At 38.6% G+C, this 15,875-nt stretch overlaps 1 protein-coding gene across 1 annotated transcript in view; it reads left to right on the forward strand.

Annotated features, from left to right (window-relative positions):
• Nucleotides 1–13,929, forward strand: part of LOC145487759 (uncharacterized) — a 28,730-nt gene extending 14,801 nt beyond the window's left edge. The window contains exons 6-15 of the mRNA XM_081466575.1: nucleotides 358–429; nucleotides 1,805–1,876; nucleotides 6,481–6,573; nucleotides 7,208–7,285; nucleotides 8,279–8,353; nucleotides 9,057–9,259; nucleotides 10,081–10,206; nucleotides 10,637–12,190; nucleotides 13,203–13,591; nucleotides 13,816–13,929. Of these exons, the coding sequence (XP_081322701.1) occupies nucleotides 358–429; nucleotides 1,805–1,876; nucleotides 6,481–6,573; nucleotides 7,208–7,285; nucleotides 8,279–8,353; nucleotides 9,057–9,259; nucleotides 10,081–10,206; nucleotides 10,637–12,190; nucleotides 13,203–13,591; nucleotides 13,816–13,929 (2,776 nt within the window). The remainder of the gene's footprint in view (nucleotides 1–357; nucleotides 430–1,804; nucleotides 1,877–6,480; nucleotides 6,574–7,207; nucleotides 7,286–8,278; nucleotides 8,354–9,056; nucleotides 9,260–10,080; nucleotides 10,207–10,636; nucleotides 12,191–13,202; nucleotides 13,592–13,815) is intronic.
• The last annotated feature ends 1,946 nt before the right edge of the window (nucleotides 13,930–15,875 follow it).

Here is a 15,875-nt window from a genome sequence, read left to right on the forward strand (position 1 = left end):
TGGACTATTAGGTTGGATATAATTGGCTTTTAGTATCTACGTTACAGTCACTCTATTGCCAAGTTACGAAAGCCTTTTTTTCTTACAAATCATGTTTATGTCCAGCAATAATGTTTATGAATTAATTATGTCTGTCCTACAGAAATATATAAAAAGGTAGGATGTTTGTCATTACCGTTTTCAAACTAAATTAGCGACACAAAACCCCTGCCTATTATACTGATATTCTACGATATGAGTCGCTTCTCTGATATGCCGGGAGTTATTGCCGAAATTATTGGACGCAGTAAATTGCTTGTCGTCTATCCAAAATTTTAGCTATTAACCTTTAATTTACTTCAATATTTATTTCTACAGAGATTTGTCTTTGAACGCCATTCAAAATGTAACTGACCGAGTTTTTGCCGATCTGAAACACCTGGGTACTCTGTAAGTAAGACTATTGCAAATATTGCATGGACTAATAGGTAAAGTCTGCATACGAACCAAGTAGCCCGTCAGGCCGGCGCTTATCTCCAGTTTCTGTAGCGACTAGGAGTATTTCTACCCCCCTCCCCCCCGCCCCTAGATGGCACGCTAGTCCATCGCAGAGTTACTCCAGGCATTAAATTCGCAGGAACCCATTTATACATCTGAGTGGAGAGAGGCACTGTGAAAGTAAAGTGTCTTGCCCAATGACACAACACAATGTCCCAGGCCTGGGATCGAACCCGGACCTCTCGATCCGGAGGCGAGCGCACAATCCATGAGGCCAATGCTCCTCCACTGCATGGGCTCATACCAATACCAAAAAACAAAACATAATGTAGCAAATTCAAACCAATTGGTGGCTTTATTATTATTTTCCCTTTTAAATTATTATTCTAATCAACAATGATTTAGATAAACATATACAGGCGAAAACTAACGATAGACAAATCCGACGTTTCGGCGACATCTTGGCGCCATTGTCAAGGGAAACTAATTAAATATGCGATTTCAAGAGTAACTAAGAGTTCACAGTTTCTAATTTGCATAAGTTAGACAAAGACTTTAGCGCGAACTGAGTCTGATTGTACATTTAAACACGGTCGTAATTGTTTAATGAGTAACATCTCATTAATGAGGCAATCAAACTTGTTGTTGTCTGCTAATATCGTGAAGACACAGTTAAAAGATCTCAGTGTGAAGCTGCAGACTAGTGTTCAATCGGTGTTTACGAGCCGCAAGATTGCCCAAGAGTTCCCGACAAGCGAACGTAAGCCTCAGCTCATTGATCAACAATGCGTTGTGTATAACTTCAAGTGTGACCAGTGCGATGCTGGTTACGTCGGTTACACCCGTGGCCATCTGTTCGTACGCGTTGATGGACATAGAAGCAAGACCTCGTCAGTACGCAATCACTATGATAATAGACACGCAGGCAGGATTCCGGATGACCTTCGCAATTGTTTTAGCGTGTTGAAAAAATGCCACAACAAGTTTGATTGCCTCATTAATGAGATGTTACTCATTAAACAATTACGACCGTGTTTAAATGTACAATCAGACTCAGTTCGCGCTAAAGTCTTTGTCTAACTTATGCAAATTAGAAACTGTGAACTCTTAGTTACCCTTGAAATCGCATATTTAATTAGTTTCCCTTGACAATGGCGCCAAGATGTCGCCGAAACGTCGGATTTGTCTATCGTTAGTTTTTGCCTGTATATGTAAATTATTATTTTATTATTATTATTATTATTTTATTATTATCATTTTTCCTTTTTAAATTAGACCTAGCTCATAGATCTGCTTACAATTACACTACGTGTACTTGTATTGACAGACATTTGTCCTCAAACGATATTAGTATTCTACCTGACAGAGTGTTCGCTAATCTGGAAGAGCTGAATTTTCTGTAAGTGTAAAGACCTTCCAAAATATTGCATGGTATATAACTCTGCTTGAAGGTCCTAGAAATGAGGGTTCTATTTAGATCTTGCGCGGTGTTACGTAGCCTCCGCCTGTAGGCGTGTAAGGGAGGAGAGGGGGAGCATGGAGAGCGGGGATGAAAGGAGGGGGAGTTGGCAAGAGGAGGAACACCTGCTATATGAAGGGGTATCGAATGGTCCCATTCAATTTAAAAGTGCTCGCAAAATTTGGCCTTTGCTCGAATTGCTCCATCACAAATTGCTTTCTCGTGCTCGCAAAACACCTGCTCGAATGCTCGGATTCTGGAGTCTGGCAGCATTTAGCTTCTTCTCGTGGATAGAAACTGCCTTTAGACATCTTTGGGCTTCCTCCCACTGACTCATGTGAAGTTACGTGACGTAATTTGACATCAGACGAGGCGTACTGGCTGTAAGCTGCTGGGATTGGTTGAACCGCGATTAGATCTTAACCTGTTGCCTAGTATTGCGCCTATCGGTCGAGTTTTGGAGGTGTCAGCCAAATATCTTGACGCAAAATAACGTTTCCTTTTAATAACAGAGAGAATCCGGCTAACGGAAAATTTACGAAGTGTCTGCTGCTCGCCAACTGTATTTTCCAAAGTACTAGCTGCTCCCAAGACAAGATCGCTGCTCGTGCTCACAACAATAAACACACTGCTCGCATGTTCGCAAATGCTCGCAAAGGCCATTCGACACCCGTATAAGAACCCCATTCCGTTGATTTCAGCGGCCACTGGCGGCCGCAACATTCCGATTGGCTGACACTCACTGAGCAACTTATTAATAGTTAGTCGCGCATTAAAAATAACCAAAACAGGCGGTGCATGGATGAAAATGCAAGGTTCATGAGAGATTTAAATCTCGCTAGCATGAGGGAATTTAAGACCCGAAGACCCGAAGAAGAACAGCGCTTCTAGCTGGAAAAGTTTTTCTGCCAGTTTTGCCTGCAGGATACCGCGGTAAAAGCCTGATTTACCAAATGTTTATTAGCCCCAAGAACTATGACTATCCCTTCGCTATTAACGGCCTCTCAGTTCGTAGTCGAAGCAGTTGATATGGCATTGCCTGAAGTTACAGTCGTCTTTATAAAACAATCTAGTTCTGCAGCGTTTCTTATTTTTGCGGCAACAATTTCAACTTTCGCCTTGACACAACACTAATTACATATAGATGTGAGAGAACCCCCCTTTGCTCGTAAAATAACACCGAAAAATTCTAGGTATTTATTTCACAGCTAATTATCGAGATCGTATTTATTGCAATAACTGCTAAGAGGTCAAAAAGTAGTCGTCATGGACCTACTGATAAATGAAATCTTCACAGCAGCTGATAATATTCACTTTGAGAAGCTCATCTAATTGTAAGTTACATATCTGCATAGGAATTTGTCTTCAAATAGCATCTCATATCTTCCTGAAGGAGTATTTTCATCATTGGAGAGATTAACGTGGTTGTAAGTACGATTTTCGTATTTCAATTTCCCACCATTTTGCTGCGATAAAAGGAAAAAAATTAACTTTCGAAAAGCTTTATCTATTGAGTGACTAATCGCTTGCTACTTGGAAATCTTCGGGGCGCCATTAGCCCATTTTCGATATATTAAAATTCTAACATGGTTCCGAGGTTTGGGGGAATAAACAAAAGAAATCACATCGAGGTTGAAGGAGGAATAACTAATTTCCTTTGTTTCGTTCCCCGAGCCTTTTAGCCAAGTTGGAATTTTGATACATCGAAAATGCCCTGTTGTGATACAATCATCTTCGCGCCAAAAATTTCAATACCTACAAGCTAAAAACATGGGATGTTAGAAAACGACAATTTTTTTTTCTTGGAAATGCAAAGGTTCAGGTTCATTTATTGAAACAATAAAGTCCACCGTTTTGAGTTCTCTAGAGGTCTTTGAGAAGTGTTTGCTATTGGTGTTAAGACATGAAATCAGCATCAGTTGCTATCATCGAACACAAATCTTTAGCTTGTAACGTAATTGTGAGATGGAAACACTTGTGAAGATTTGGGAGAACTGGAAAAAGCTGTACAAACACTTCTCTGCGACTCGTGTTCCCGATGTATTTTCTCTCAAGCTTCAATTCCTGTTTGTATAACAAGATAACAACACTTAAAAAAAAATCCTCCTCATAAAAATTTGTCTAATATTGATGGGACGGAAATTTAAAGATGTTTGTTTCTGCGTAGAAACAACAACTGTCCAGAGAAAATGCGAGAGACTTGTCTGCTGCTGTTACTGAGGTTCAGATAATTTGTAATTTTTTGTTTAACCTCAAAAAGTTGATAGGATTTGTAAACGGCAGAAACTGCGAATATTGGGCCCGTTTGATGGACAGTCAGGAAAAATACATTATTATCTGAGATATTATTACTATTATTATCTATCAGTAGTAGAATTCGCAAGTGAAGCCGGTTCTTCTTTGTTCTTTTTTTAATAGAAGTTTGTCCTCAAATGCTATTAGAATTCTACCTGTTGGAGTATTTTCCAATATGAGAAGTTTGATAAGTCTGTAAGTAAAACAAAAAATGTTGCATGATTAAAACGTAATACAAAAATTTCACTTTCGGGCGCCTCGAGGGGATGGAGTGGATGTCCCCCTCGCATCAAAATTTTGAAAACAGCAATTACCCTGCGTTGTTAAAACTTTCAGTTCCTGTTCATTTATCAAACCAGAAAATGTTAACATGTTAACTTTTTTTCTTCCTCATTTTACATTGCCATAGCAAATCCGTTTTCGCTCGTCAATTAAACCAAATGTTCATCAATTACGTTATGTTCCGATTTTCTTGGTTATCCAAGATGTTAGATCCATAGTGGCGGATGCGAATCCCTCCCTTAACTTAACTTAACTTAATTTATTAGTTTTTTTATGTATTTAAACACATCTTTAACAAATTACACGTATCACAAATTACAAATCACAATAACAAAATTCATTAGCGTTCTTTTTTTTGGTGGGGGGGGGGGGAGTGTCCCCGATTAGTCGGCCTCCAGGCTGACTAGACGTTTTAGGTACTTCAATAAAGTTTATTGATTGACTGATTGATTGACTGACTGACTGACTGACTGATTGATTGATTGATTGATTGATTGATTGATTGATTGATTGATTGATTGACCTCGCATATAAAGCGTTCGCTGAATACACAAATTTGGAATATCGATCTGGTAATAAAGAGTGCAAATCTACTACGATCACGATGGATAGCTCCCCCTCCCCCTCCCTCCTCCCCTCCCCCGCCCAGGATTCCTTTTGTAACTTCGGGATCATAAAAGTAATTTCAATAAAAACTGAAATAAATTAATATATATATAATTAGGTTTAGAACATCTGTTTAGCTGTATTTCAGAGAAGTCTAGTACTGATAAAAGATTTCATGTCTTAAATTTAGTGATCTTTCCTTAAACAAAATCCAGTCGTTACCAAATGACGTGTTCTGTTGTTTGAACGAGATCGAATTTTTGTAAGTATTTCATTTACAACGGTTAAACTTATCTGCTATTTTTTGTACTAAAATTTATAAGTATCGAGTTACTGATATCGTCTTGATTGCTTCGTAAACATCACTCGTACTACTTAATATTAATCTGATAATAAGCCCAAACAACTTTTTATTTAGTGAGCTTTAATTTTAAGCTTTAAGTTTCGTGAGTAATTCGCAATTCCTTTGGTCCTGCGTAAATCGGCATTACGATTGAAGCATACATAATCGCACAACTTCCTCAACCAGTCATGAATAAAACGATCATCAAATGTGACTTGCTCATATCACACTCATGCTTCCACGTGTTCCATGTTGGTTGCACCCAATTGTTCAAGTTCATGATCATTTGTTCTCATGATTTGTCTGTATCCCTTACGATTTGGGCAGTGATAAGTAGTATTTTTTGTTTGTTTGTTTGTTTTGTTGTTGTTGTTGTTGTTGCTTTTAAGACATATAAAAACTCGGCTATTTTAAAATCTTTTGGTCTGTTTATTTCATTTTGCTGGTTGTACCCTATGTGATAAGAAAAGTAACTGTCAATCAATAAACATTGCCAGGTCTTTGCGAAACAACAAGATAACCTTTATATCTAACCAGACCTTTGCAAGGACCTCCACAATTTTACAACTGTGCGTACTTTTATTTCATACCTCACTTGTCACGCTAATTCACTTTGGGCCCATTATGTGTCCAGGCGGCCTTACCTGTCGTTTCTTGACGTCGATCCTTAAAGGAGCTCAGTCACGGTTTGCGATATTGAAAAGTTTGGCCTCAATTTTTCAAATTCGTCGTTTGTAATCCGTATCAATCGTCTCCATCCTTAGCCATCTTTGTTCCGTTATGTTTTATCATTATCTCTTTGATGTTTTTCTATCTTATTAAACTGTTATTTTCAGGTTTCCTACCATTTAAAGGCAATTTTGTATTTGGCCAAAATAGCTCAAAATACCGCGACTGAGCCCCTTTAAAAGTCTCGTGCGCCCCTACTCTTGGTCTACCTGTCATTCAGGCCTTTGAGAGAAAACCCCAGGAAACGTTAAAATAATTAAGCCTTTTTTTAAAATATAATAATTCCTAGATTTCTGAGTGCCAACCAGTTGGAGATAATTCCACGTCGAGCTTTCGCTAACATCGATCCAACCTACTGGGGCGGGACAAAACAACATATCATGTAAGTGTAACGATCTGTATACCTCTGGGAGTAGTATAATTTATGCTATGAACATAAGAAAGCGAACCGTTACAAATGACTCCAGATCGTCTACAACATGGTAGCGTTTTCTAATTTCTGCGATGTTTCAGGGAAGATTTAAAAATATCACTGCATGGTTCAGTTCCCAAGAAATACTCAAGAAAGGAAATCGACCTTCAAGCGACTTTAAACCCTCAAAATCGTTCAATAAACTGATGAACGCGTGTACACAGATGCACATTTCAAACGACAATTAAATCCGCGCAAGTTTTTGCTTAAATGTAAACTTAGATATCTCTACTAATATTTAAACAAATAATAAAGAAATCGTTATTTCAAAGTGATTTAGTCTCTTGAAATTACTCATGCTAATGTTAGTAGGATAGTTTTAATGAAAGTTATGTGTTTGTAAAGTTTTTGTGGGTGTTCAAAGCAATAAAAATGTGAAAAAAAAAAAGAAAATTTAGTTTCGGCCTCATCAACTGTCGCCTCGTAGAAATCGGGAGCGAATAATCTAATTGCTAAATAGAGCATTCATCTGTCGAAGATATAGAGAACGATAACCTAAAATGTTGCTTTCCTAATTAAATTATTTCTGTTGTTATCGTTCAAGGATGTTTTCGGATAATCCTATAAGGGCAATCGAGTCTGAGGCATTTAGATGGAGCAGTTATGAAGAAGGGATGCAAATGTAAGTTGACAGTTTCTTATCAGTCTGACTCATTGCATTAAAAACAGTTAGTATATATCGTTCCACTATAATAAGGCTCCTATGCAGGAAGCTACACTGTAATAAATAGAATTCTACTTGATGTTTCTGCTTATTGGCTGAGCGCTAGCTATCGCACACTATGAGCCACTAGTGAGCAATGGCTGGAGGTCGTCTACAAAATATGGTGATTCACTGCACTCTCATCAATAAACATTAAAGAAAATTAAAATTCCTCTTGAAATATGGAGGCTTCAGAGAAGTTTAGCAAGACTACCTAAAAATTGCTACTCTGGTAGCAGCTGTTGTTTAAAGCTTAAGCATTAGTGAAAATGAAAAAAAAAAATTACAAAGTTCTGGGCTGATCTTCACTGGATAACTGTGGTCGATTAATCATACGTAATGCACAAATTCCGCGTCAGAGCAGTAATAACAAGTGTAAACGGACTCAAAGACAGTCATTCGTACCGTACTCTAGATATATATGAGTTGACCAAACATGAAACCAAGAGTGGCTGAACAAGAAAAGTAGAGGCCAATATGCAGCAGTCTTGACCAAACATGCTTGGTCAATAAAAGATTCATTTTGAGACGTGATGATTTCTTCTAAAACGCAATTTACAAAAATAAAAATTGAAAGGACGCACTTTTGTTTCAGATATTTACTTCGGACGAAGCTGAAGATATTGAGTCTGGATTCTTTCCTCGCTCACAGGGTTCAAGATTCTCGAATGTAATGTATTCCGTTAGCAATTGCACTCTCTCTCTCTCTGTCTGTTTGTTTTTCAGTCTGCTTGTCTGCCTATCTGTCTATCTATCTATCTGTCTATACGTCTGTCTGTCTGTCTGTCTGTCTATAAGGTTGTATGGCTATATATCTAAAACATATTGAATTCAACTGAGCCATGATATATAGAAAGGGAGCTGAAACTACCATCACTAACCCTTTGGCTTCTATTTTGTTTTTCCTTGAAGGATTATTAAGAACAGAACGTTTGCAAAAGTGACATATGTAGCAGCCACGACCGAGATCAAAATTACGGTGTATATGTGAGTGCAAACAAGTACAAAGTTTCCTTGTTTTACTTTAAATACATGGACTTCACAAGTAGTTAACAAGGTATGACAACAAAATTTACGTGGTACTCACAGCTGGCCATTGCACGTTACAGTCTGCTCGTTTGTGTACATGTCAGACGGTCTTTTTCACTGCCTATCTGTCTGCCTATCTGTCTGCTTACCTGTCTTACTATTTGAGTCGGTCAGAATGTCAGTCAATAGTTTGGTTTGACAGTCTATTGGTCTGTCGGTCCTTCCTTAGATGTATCCGTCCTCTGGTCAGGCCATCAATTCAATACGTGTAATGTTTCTCCCAACAAATGGCTTACAAACTCCAGCCATAGATCCTAACTTACAATTGTCTTAGCGTCTTACAATATAAATTAAATGGACCATTTCTATTTAATCCCCTCCCCCTATTCAAAAACGTTTTTTGGCGAGTCGAAAATGCTTCATAACAATTCCAATAGAATAGGCATCAGTCTTTGAGTCTCTAACTCCATTCGACAAAGGCTGTTTAATTTGCAATTGGTATACAAATAATTTATTTTTCACGTAAAAAGATTATATAGAAAGGAAAGGAAAAATAATGTGAAAACAAGAGGTTTTTGTGATTTGTCATAAAACCTAAAACATATAACTTAAGGTAAAGCAATTTGAACAAGTCACGTGAAAACGTTCTATTTTCTCTTAGGAATCCTATTATTTCACCAGCAGAGGCTATCCGCGTAGTCTATCCCCAGGTAAATACACTTCTTACTTCTGCTCTTTTGGCCACGGGATTCAGAAGAATACAGGACAACAACTGGCTCGTAGCAACATTGTTGCCGTGTCCTCTGGGCACATTTTCTAATTCGTCCACCAGTGGAGTTGATGGATGCATAAAATGTCCCCCAGGTATGCTATAAAATATGCTACATTTAGTATTGAATTTTGAACGACGACGACGAACGAGGGCTGAAAACATGGGTGGGCTCATGATGCGTGGGTCCATAAGTGAAACTGACGACGACAAGAAATGTAGGTTTTTGTATGTTTTTGTAAATCCTGCCGTATTTTTCTGGAAAGTGTGAACTCAGAGATCAAAAATTTTATATCTGAAAGCCCTGGCTGTTTGACTGCTTTAGAGTAGCGCATTTGCCAATGAAAATTGATCAAACTGTTTACATAATTTAGACTGCAGTAAAAGAAGTGGACTGGAAGTGTGACTGGCAGGAGTGGGTCTGCCAAGTAGTAGCCTAAAAAAAAACAATCAAAAGAGAAATATGATCAACTTAAATTTTACAGACATATAAATGTCATCTATGTCTAACCTTGACAGAACTTTTAGGTAAAATAATGAACTAAAATGTTCATTTGTTTCGACTTGCGATAAAAGGCCTTTTTTGTTTCTTCAAGAGAGCTTTACTTCACTTGATCGCTGATGCAATACATGCTCAACTGTTTGCGAAGATTCAAAGAAAACGGAATTTAAGACGTTTTGTGGTAAATCATGAGCACCGAAAAAATTAAAGGTTTCCTGGATATAATTCTCGGTATCGATGAATAGTTTACCATTTCTATTCAGTGCCTACTACACCGTTTTGTTCGATAAACGATGACGTGATCTCAGGTATGCATCAGGCAAGACCTGTATTACGTGTTAAGGTAACCAATAATTTCTCGTCATAGTGTTCTTCTGTTGAAGTCTAAACAGTATACCGTTATTGCTTTTTTAGGGGGGTTTTACTCTGATGATATCGGCTACGTTGCCAAAACCTGCAAGAAATGTCCCAATGGATCTTTTGTTGCATTTGACAAAGCACCTGGCACACAAAAACAAGATTGCAAGTCATGCCCTGAAGGTAACAATAATGCTTTCACTTTCAAACATATTTCGGCCTCATTCGCTTGTCCCTTTTTTATCACTTTTGAGATATTAATTTAAAACCTATTTAGAGCTGTGGGAAACGTTTGTCTTTTGATACTTTGGAGAGCTTTCTTTCTCAATCTTCATTAGTTTTCAGCCATTTTGTTTGTTTTCTAACGCGTTGTAAAAGTCATGAAATCCAAATGGCAACTTTCAGAGGTGGGGAAGTCATTCTACGTTTTATGACGTCATCGCTCCATGAAGAAAATATTTTTGGACGTTTTATAAATGTTGTTCCATTTTCAGTATTATTATTTTTTTTAATTTTACTGATCTAACGTTCATCTATTAATTATTTCCCTTAAGACAAACGTTGTGACAAATTGTCTGAAAAAGTCCAACAACTGTCATTAAATAATCAACAGGAACAGACACTGATTTTTTCGCTGGATACCGTGCTTGTAAATGTTTGGAGGGATTTTATCGAACCCACATGTTTGAGAAATGCCACAAATGTGAGCGAGGACTGGAATGCAAAGGTGATGCCATCTCTTTAAAATCCGGTTACTGGTGGGAATGGCGGAACAAGACTTACAGAGATCGCTACAGAGATTTTATCTCGAATCTCATGGCATTTTTACCAGCATTAGATGCTTCCAGTGTACAGTACCCATTTCGAGTACCAACGCCTTACAAGTGTCCAAGAGAAGAGTCTTGCAAGGGTGGTTTAGATTCTTCATGTCAAAGTGGATACGAAGGCCCACTTTGTGAAGTTTGTAGCTCAGGATACTATAAACAATTACAAGCGTGCAAGCATTGTCCATCAAAGAAGTGGATTGTGGGACAGTTTTGTATCATTGCGACCATTGTCGTTATTATCATTATAGCTTTGTCGCTGATAGCAAGAAGAACGAAGAAAGGAGCAAGAAAACGGCCACTTGTAGACACGTTGTTGTCAAAACTCAAAATCGTGATTGGCTTTTACCAGGTGACCTATGGTTTACTTCAGGCTTTCTCCTATATAAAATGGCCAGGAACTTTGCAACTAATTGCCCAATATTCAGAAATACTGCAGATGGATGTTCTTCAGATAGCACCCATTCACTGCCTTTTACCAGGATTTCGCGTCAATGCTTTTGGAAGTTTGTTTACAATTATGGCAATGAATGCAGCTGTTATCGGCTTTTCTGCTATTACCTACGGAGTGCGTAAAGAAACAATCTCACGTAGTCGAACCCCACAGAAAGATAAGTCAAAAAGCATCGCACAGACAAAAGAGATGGTTTTCAGAAATTTGTTTTTCTTCCTGTATGTGACGTACCTGAGCACGTGCGTCAAGACAGCAAATGTCCTGCCACTTGCTTGCCAGAAACTGTGCCGAGATGAGAAAGAAGATTATTGCAGCTATCATATGAAAGCAGATTACAGCATACAATGCCAAGGTGTCAGCTACAATTATTGGCTTATCCTGGCGTACTTATCTGCAGCCTATATCTTTGTCCTCCCTCTTTCTTCGTTTGTCGTCCTTTGGAGACAAAGAAGATTTGTAGCTACAGCAGGCGCCAAACTCTTTCAAGATCCAGGCTCTGGCACGGAAATCATCTCCGGATTGTGTTTTCTTTTTGAAAATTACAAACCCAGCTCGTGGTATTGGGAATTAGTTGAAATGTCCCGTAGGGTAATCCTTACATCAGGTCTGATTCTAGTTGGTCAAGAGAGCCGATCTTACATTGGTTTGGCATGGGTCATCGCTGGGATGTATGGAGTGTTGTTCTCCTGGATGAAACCCATTAAAGATGCGACCGAGAACAGATTAATGGCGACGTCCCTTGCTGTTACTGTTGTCAACTTGGGTATTGGAGCAGTAAGTAAAATTCCAGCAGAGAACATATCAGCCACAGCGGACACCTACACGGACGCTGTGTTATTCAGGTTATTGCTGCTTGGAGCAAACATTTCTGTGATTGGCCTACTTGTCGGTAAGATAATTTAGTGTCCTTCATTTATATATATATTTTTTCGTACTTTTCTCTGTCACAATACGTTAATCGCCTATTTAACCGATACCTACAAGACTACTGCACTGTAGCCGCACAGGTGAAAACAGTGTGGCTACGCGCTCGATTACAACTATTCAACAGCTAATGAGCTACGAAGGAATCTTGAAATTCTTAGTCCTTCCATGCATATCTTTTTCTGCGGTACACAAAGGCATTAAAGAGATGAATTAGGCTGAAAATGTCAACTTCACCAGCAAAGTCCACAGTTTTGATAAGCTTGTACTTGCAGCAAAAAGCAATGGCGAAGGTGCTACTGAAGGTGAATCGCCTGCCATTTCTAACACCTTGAACTGTGGACGAACCGCAAAGAAAAATTAGTTTTTAGAAGCCAAAATTATGCTTACTTATCTCCCAGGATATATCGAAAGAAACGTTAAAGGAGAATTGAAAGGCAAAAGAAAAAAAACAGCAAATAAGTCTAAATCGCGAAGCCCGGTGGACGACTTCAAAACTTCCTTTTAGCCCTTATCACCGACCGCGAGTCGATGCGAAATCTTGCGTAAAACCTGTCTGTAGTTACACATAAAATGACAGCGATTCATGTTTTTTAGTGTAATAATTCGCCGCTACCTATGAGCAAAACGGAAAAACACGGATTAACGTGTCATGACTAAGGGCGCACAGACGAAAAAAACATCTTGTGAAATGTATTGTCACATATGCAAATATTTCATGAGGTATATCAAAAACAAGCAAGGATGTTTCAAACACAAACGTTCATATGTTCTTTTGAAATCACTGGTGAAATATACGTTCTTGTTTGTTTGTTTGTTTGTTGTTATTGTTGCTGTTTTCTTTTTTGTTTGCTTATTTGTCTGTTGCTGTTTTTCTGAAATAAAAACATGAGAGTTTGCTATTCGTCTGTTTTGAGACGTACATTTTCAGTTTGTGACGCTTTGTTCATACTCCCTTATGTCTTGTTAACTTTCAGTTCAGTACGCTCTTTTCCTTTGTCGTTTCATTAAGGAATGGCGCAGAAACCCACATTGGTCCTTTTCTTGTTGTCTGGCCGCACTTTTGCCTCTCAACGATTTACAGGGAGAAATACGTGGGCTAGTGGAAGTGGACGTTCTTAAAAACCAGCTACAAACCGGCCAATTTGAAAAACCCACGATTACTTCCGTTGTGAAGGACAGTGGGGCGTTATCGATCGATGTCATTTTTGGAGAACGTAAACAAGGGGACGATAACGCGATGGAGACAGATAAAGAAACTTGTCATGGCTTTAAACATAGTGACACAAGATGCCATCAAGGGACACAAACAGATTTGTTTCCACTTTCCAAAGCAAACATCGTGGTACATAAACCAAAAGAGAAGGTACATAACGGACGTCTGTAAGAACAATGCAAAAACACTCGATTTCTTAAATTATCACGTAACGTCACAAGTGCACTGAAGACGCTTGCAATTAGAAAGTCAATATGAAGTTGGATCTCGATCATGAGAAACAGACCTCCAGCCAAATAATTTCCCCTTTCGAAGGCCCTCTAACACAGCCAATGAAGTCATATTACTTCATATCTGTCTCTTTTCAATTTCAGTCTCATTCTGCAAGGCTTCATCGTTCGGTTGCAGAAGTAATGCGCTCGAACAGAGATTGGGACACTGAAAATGAAGTAGCCAAACAGGAAATGGAGCCGGATGAGAACAAGTGATCAAAGGCTTGCATACTCACAGAGGGCGCGATCGAGAATGACCAAATTGTACAAAGAATTTACTACTAAGGTTTTTTTTCAGCCTTTTGCTTGAACTCAAAGTTAACGGGTATTATATTTAATCAGTTAACCCTAGGATGTGTAAGTTTTGCAGAGAATACGATATGCTTAACTGAGCTAAAGCTTAATGAATAGTCAATACCGAACAACATAGACCAGGGCTTAGATAACCTTGTCTCAGCGTTAAGTGTAATAGGTCTACCTTTAATCCAGCAGTAGATGCGATGACTAGCCGCGTCAGGAAAAGTGCACGTTTTGCGCTTAAGAAACCTGAAAGCACAGCCGGACTCGTAAACCTGCCACTCACGTTTACTTTGCACGGATCAAACACCTTGCGTGATGTACGGTTATTATGGTGGGTAAAACGGACAATTTATCTATCTAACTAACATATCTCTAACAAACATATACCATGTACGGGCCTTGTAATAAAACTGGAAATATAGCCAGTTTGTTCATCACCAAGAATTTTGTATTGTCCTTTGCGATGTGTCCTTTCGGTTCCTAGATTTTCGACTCGCAGCATGATAATATCATATATGCTCAGAACCAGTTATCAGTTATTGAGCGATAGAGCCAGATTTGGGACCTGTCGTGTCTATTAAACTGTTGTAAATCAAATGGCTGGATGTGTGAATTAAAGGTCTAACAAAAGAAATAGGCTATATCATTTCTCTCTTAATCCTCTAAATTAAAATGAGCGTTGAAATATTTTAGGAACTCTGCATGACTGCGTACAATTTTAAAAAAGCCGGTCAAACTGCTTTGACTACGAATACCGTTCTGGCCATAGCCGGCTATTTCATACTTTATTCATGACAGACGGAAGGTATAAAGAGGAAATCGTGACACAATTTAAACGTTCGCTGGTAGCCCTGAATTTGCACTAAGACTTTTTATGGTCTAGCAATGAAATACGGCGAAGGGAAACAAGACTTTTCGCTTGCTACTGCCTCTTTGTTAGGTTACTAACCCTAACCCTAACAAATGCCTATATAACCCTAAGATTTATGTACAGTCAAATAAATAATCCTCGGAAACCTAAGGGTTAACCTTCTCACTAAGATATCTTTGAATTATAGATTTGAAAGTATGAATGAAGGAATCAATAAATGAGACCGAGGTTATTTTCCTCAGCCTTTTGCACATTGGTTTATTGGAGGGCTAGCATTGAAAAAACTATTGATAAGGGACATAAACTAATTGATAGGAAGAGTCAATGTCGTTTCTCTTATTTAATTAAGTCTTGACAAATTTGTGATTAGTTTTTCGAACATTCCAGCTGGCTTTTAAGTGTATGTAAAGGCTTTTAAAATGAATAAACTTACCTCAAGTTGAAGCGTCCACACGGCAGAATGTCTGTTGATGAAGAAGCTAGGAGTCTGGAATTAGCCAAGACCGAAGACCAAGTCTTTTCACGCGTCGAGAAAAAGGAACAGGTGTTTTAAAAATATTATTAAAGATAGGTCTACCAAAGATCATCCTTTACTGGGCTATCACACTTTTATTTCAGCTGTTTTGGTTGTGTTTTTTTTTTTTTTCGTGACCCGCGCCGCTTACCCGCGACCGGCACTGATTAGACACTCCCCATCAGCGCAAGCCAACCCAATCCGACGATCGGACACTGTTATCCCTTGAATCTTCCTTGGGTAAAAGTCGAAATCGCACACATACTGACCCTTATTGGTGTATATCAACACTTTTCTATCAGCAGCGACAACAACACGATCATTTGATCGGCTAAATGCAATCTTAGAACACTGCAAAGATGTTTCAAGTTGAAATCGAAACAGGTGGCACCCATCTTCATTGAACACTTGGACACAGGAACCACCTCTGTCCACTACCATAACACGGCCATCATTAGCAGCCGAGGTGTCCGATGC

This window comes from Orbicella franksi, chromosome 5 (genome assembly GCF_964199315.1).
Source record: "Orbicella franksi chromosome 5, jaOrbFran1.1, whole genome shotgun sequence".
Taxonomy (NCBI): domain Eukaryota; kingdom Metazoa; phylum Cnidaria; class Anthozoa; order Scleractinia; family Merulinidae; genus Orbicella; species Orbicella franksi.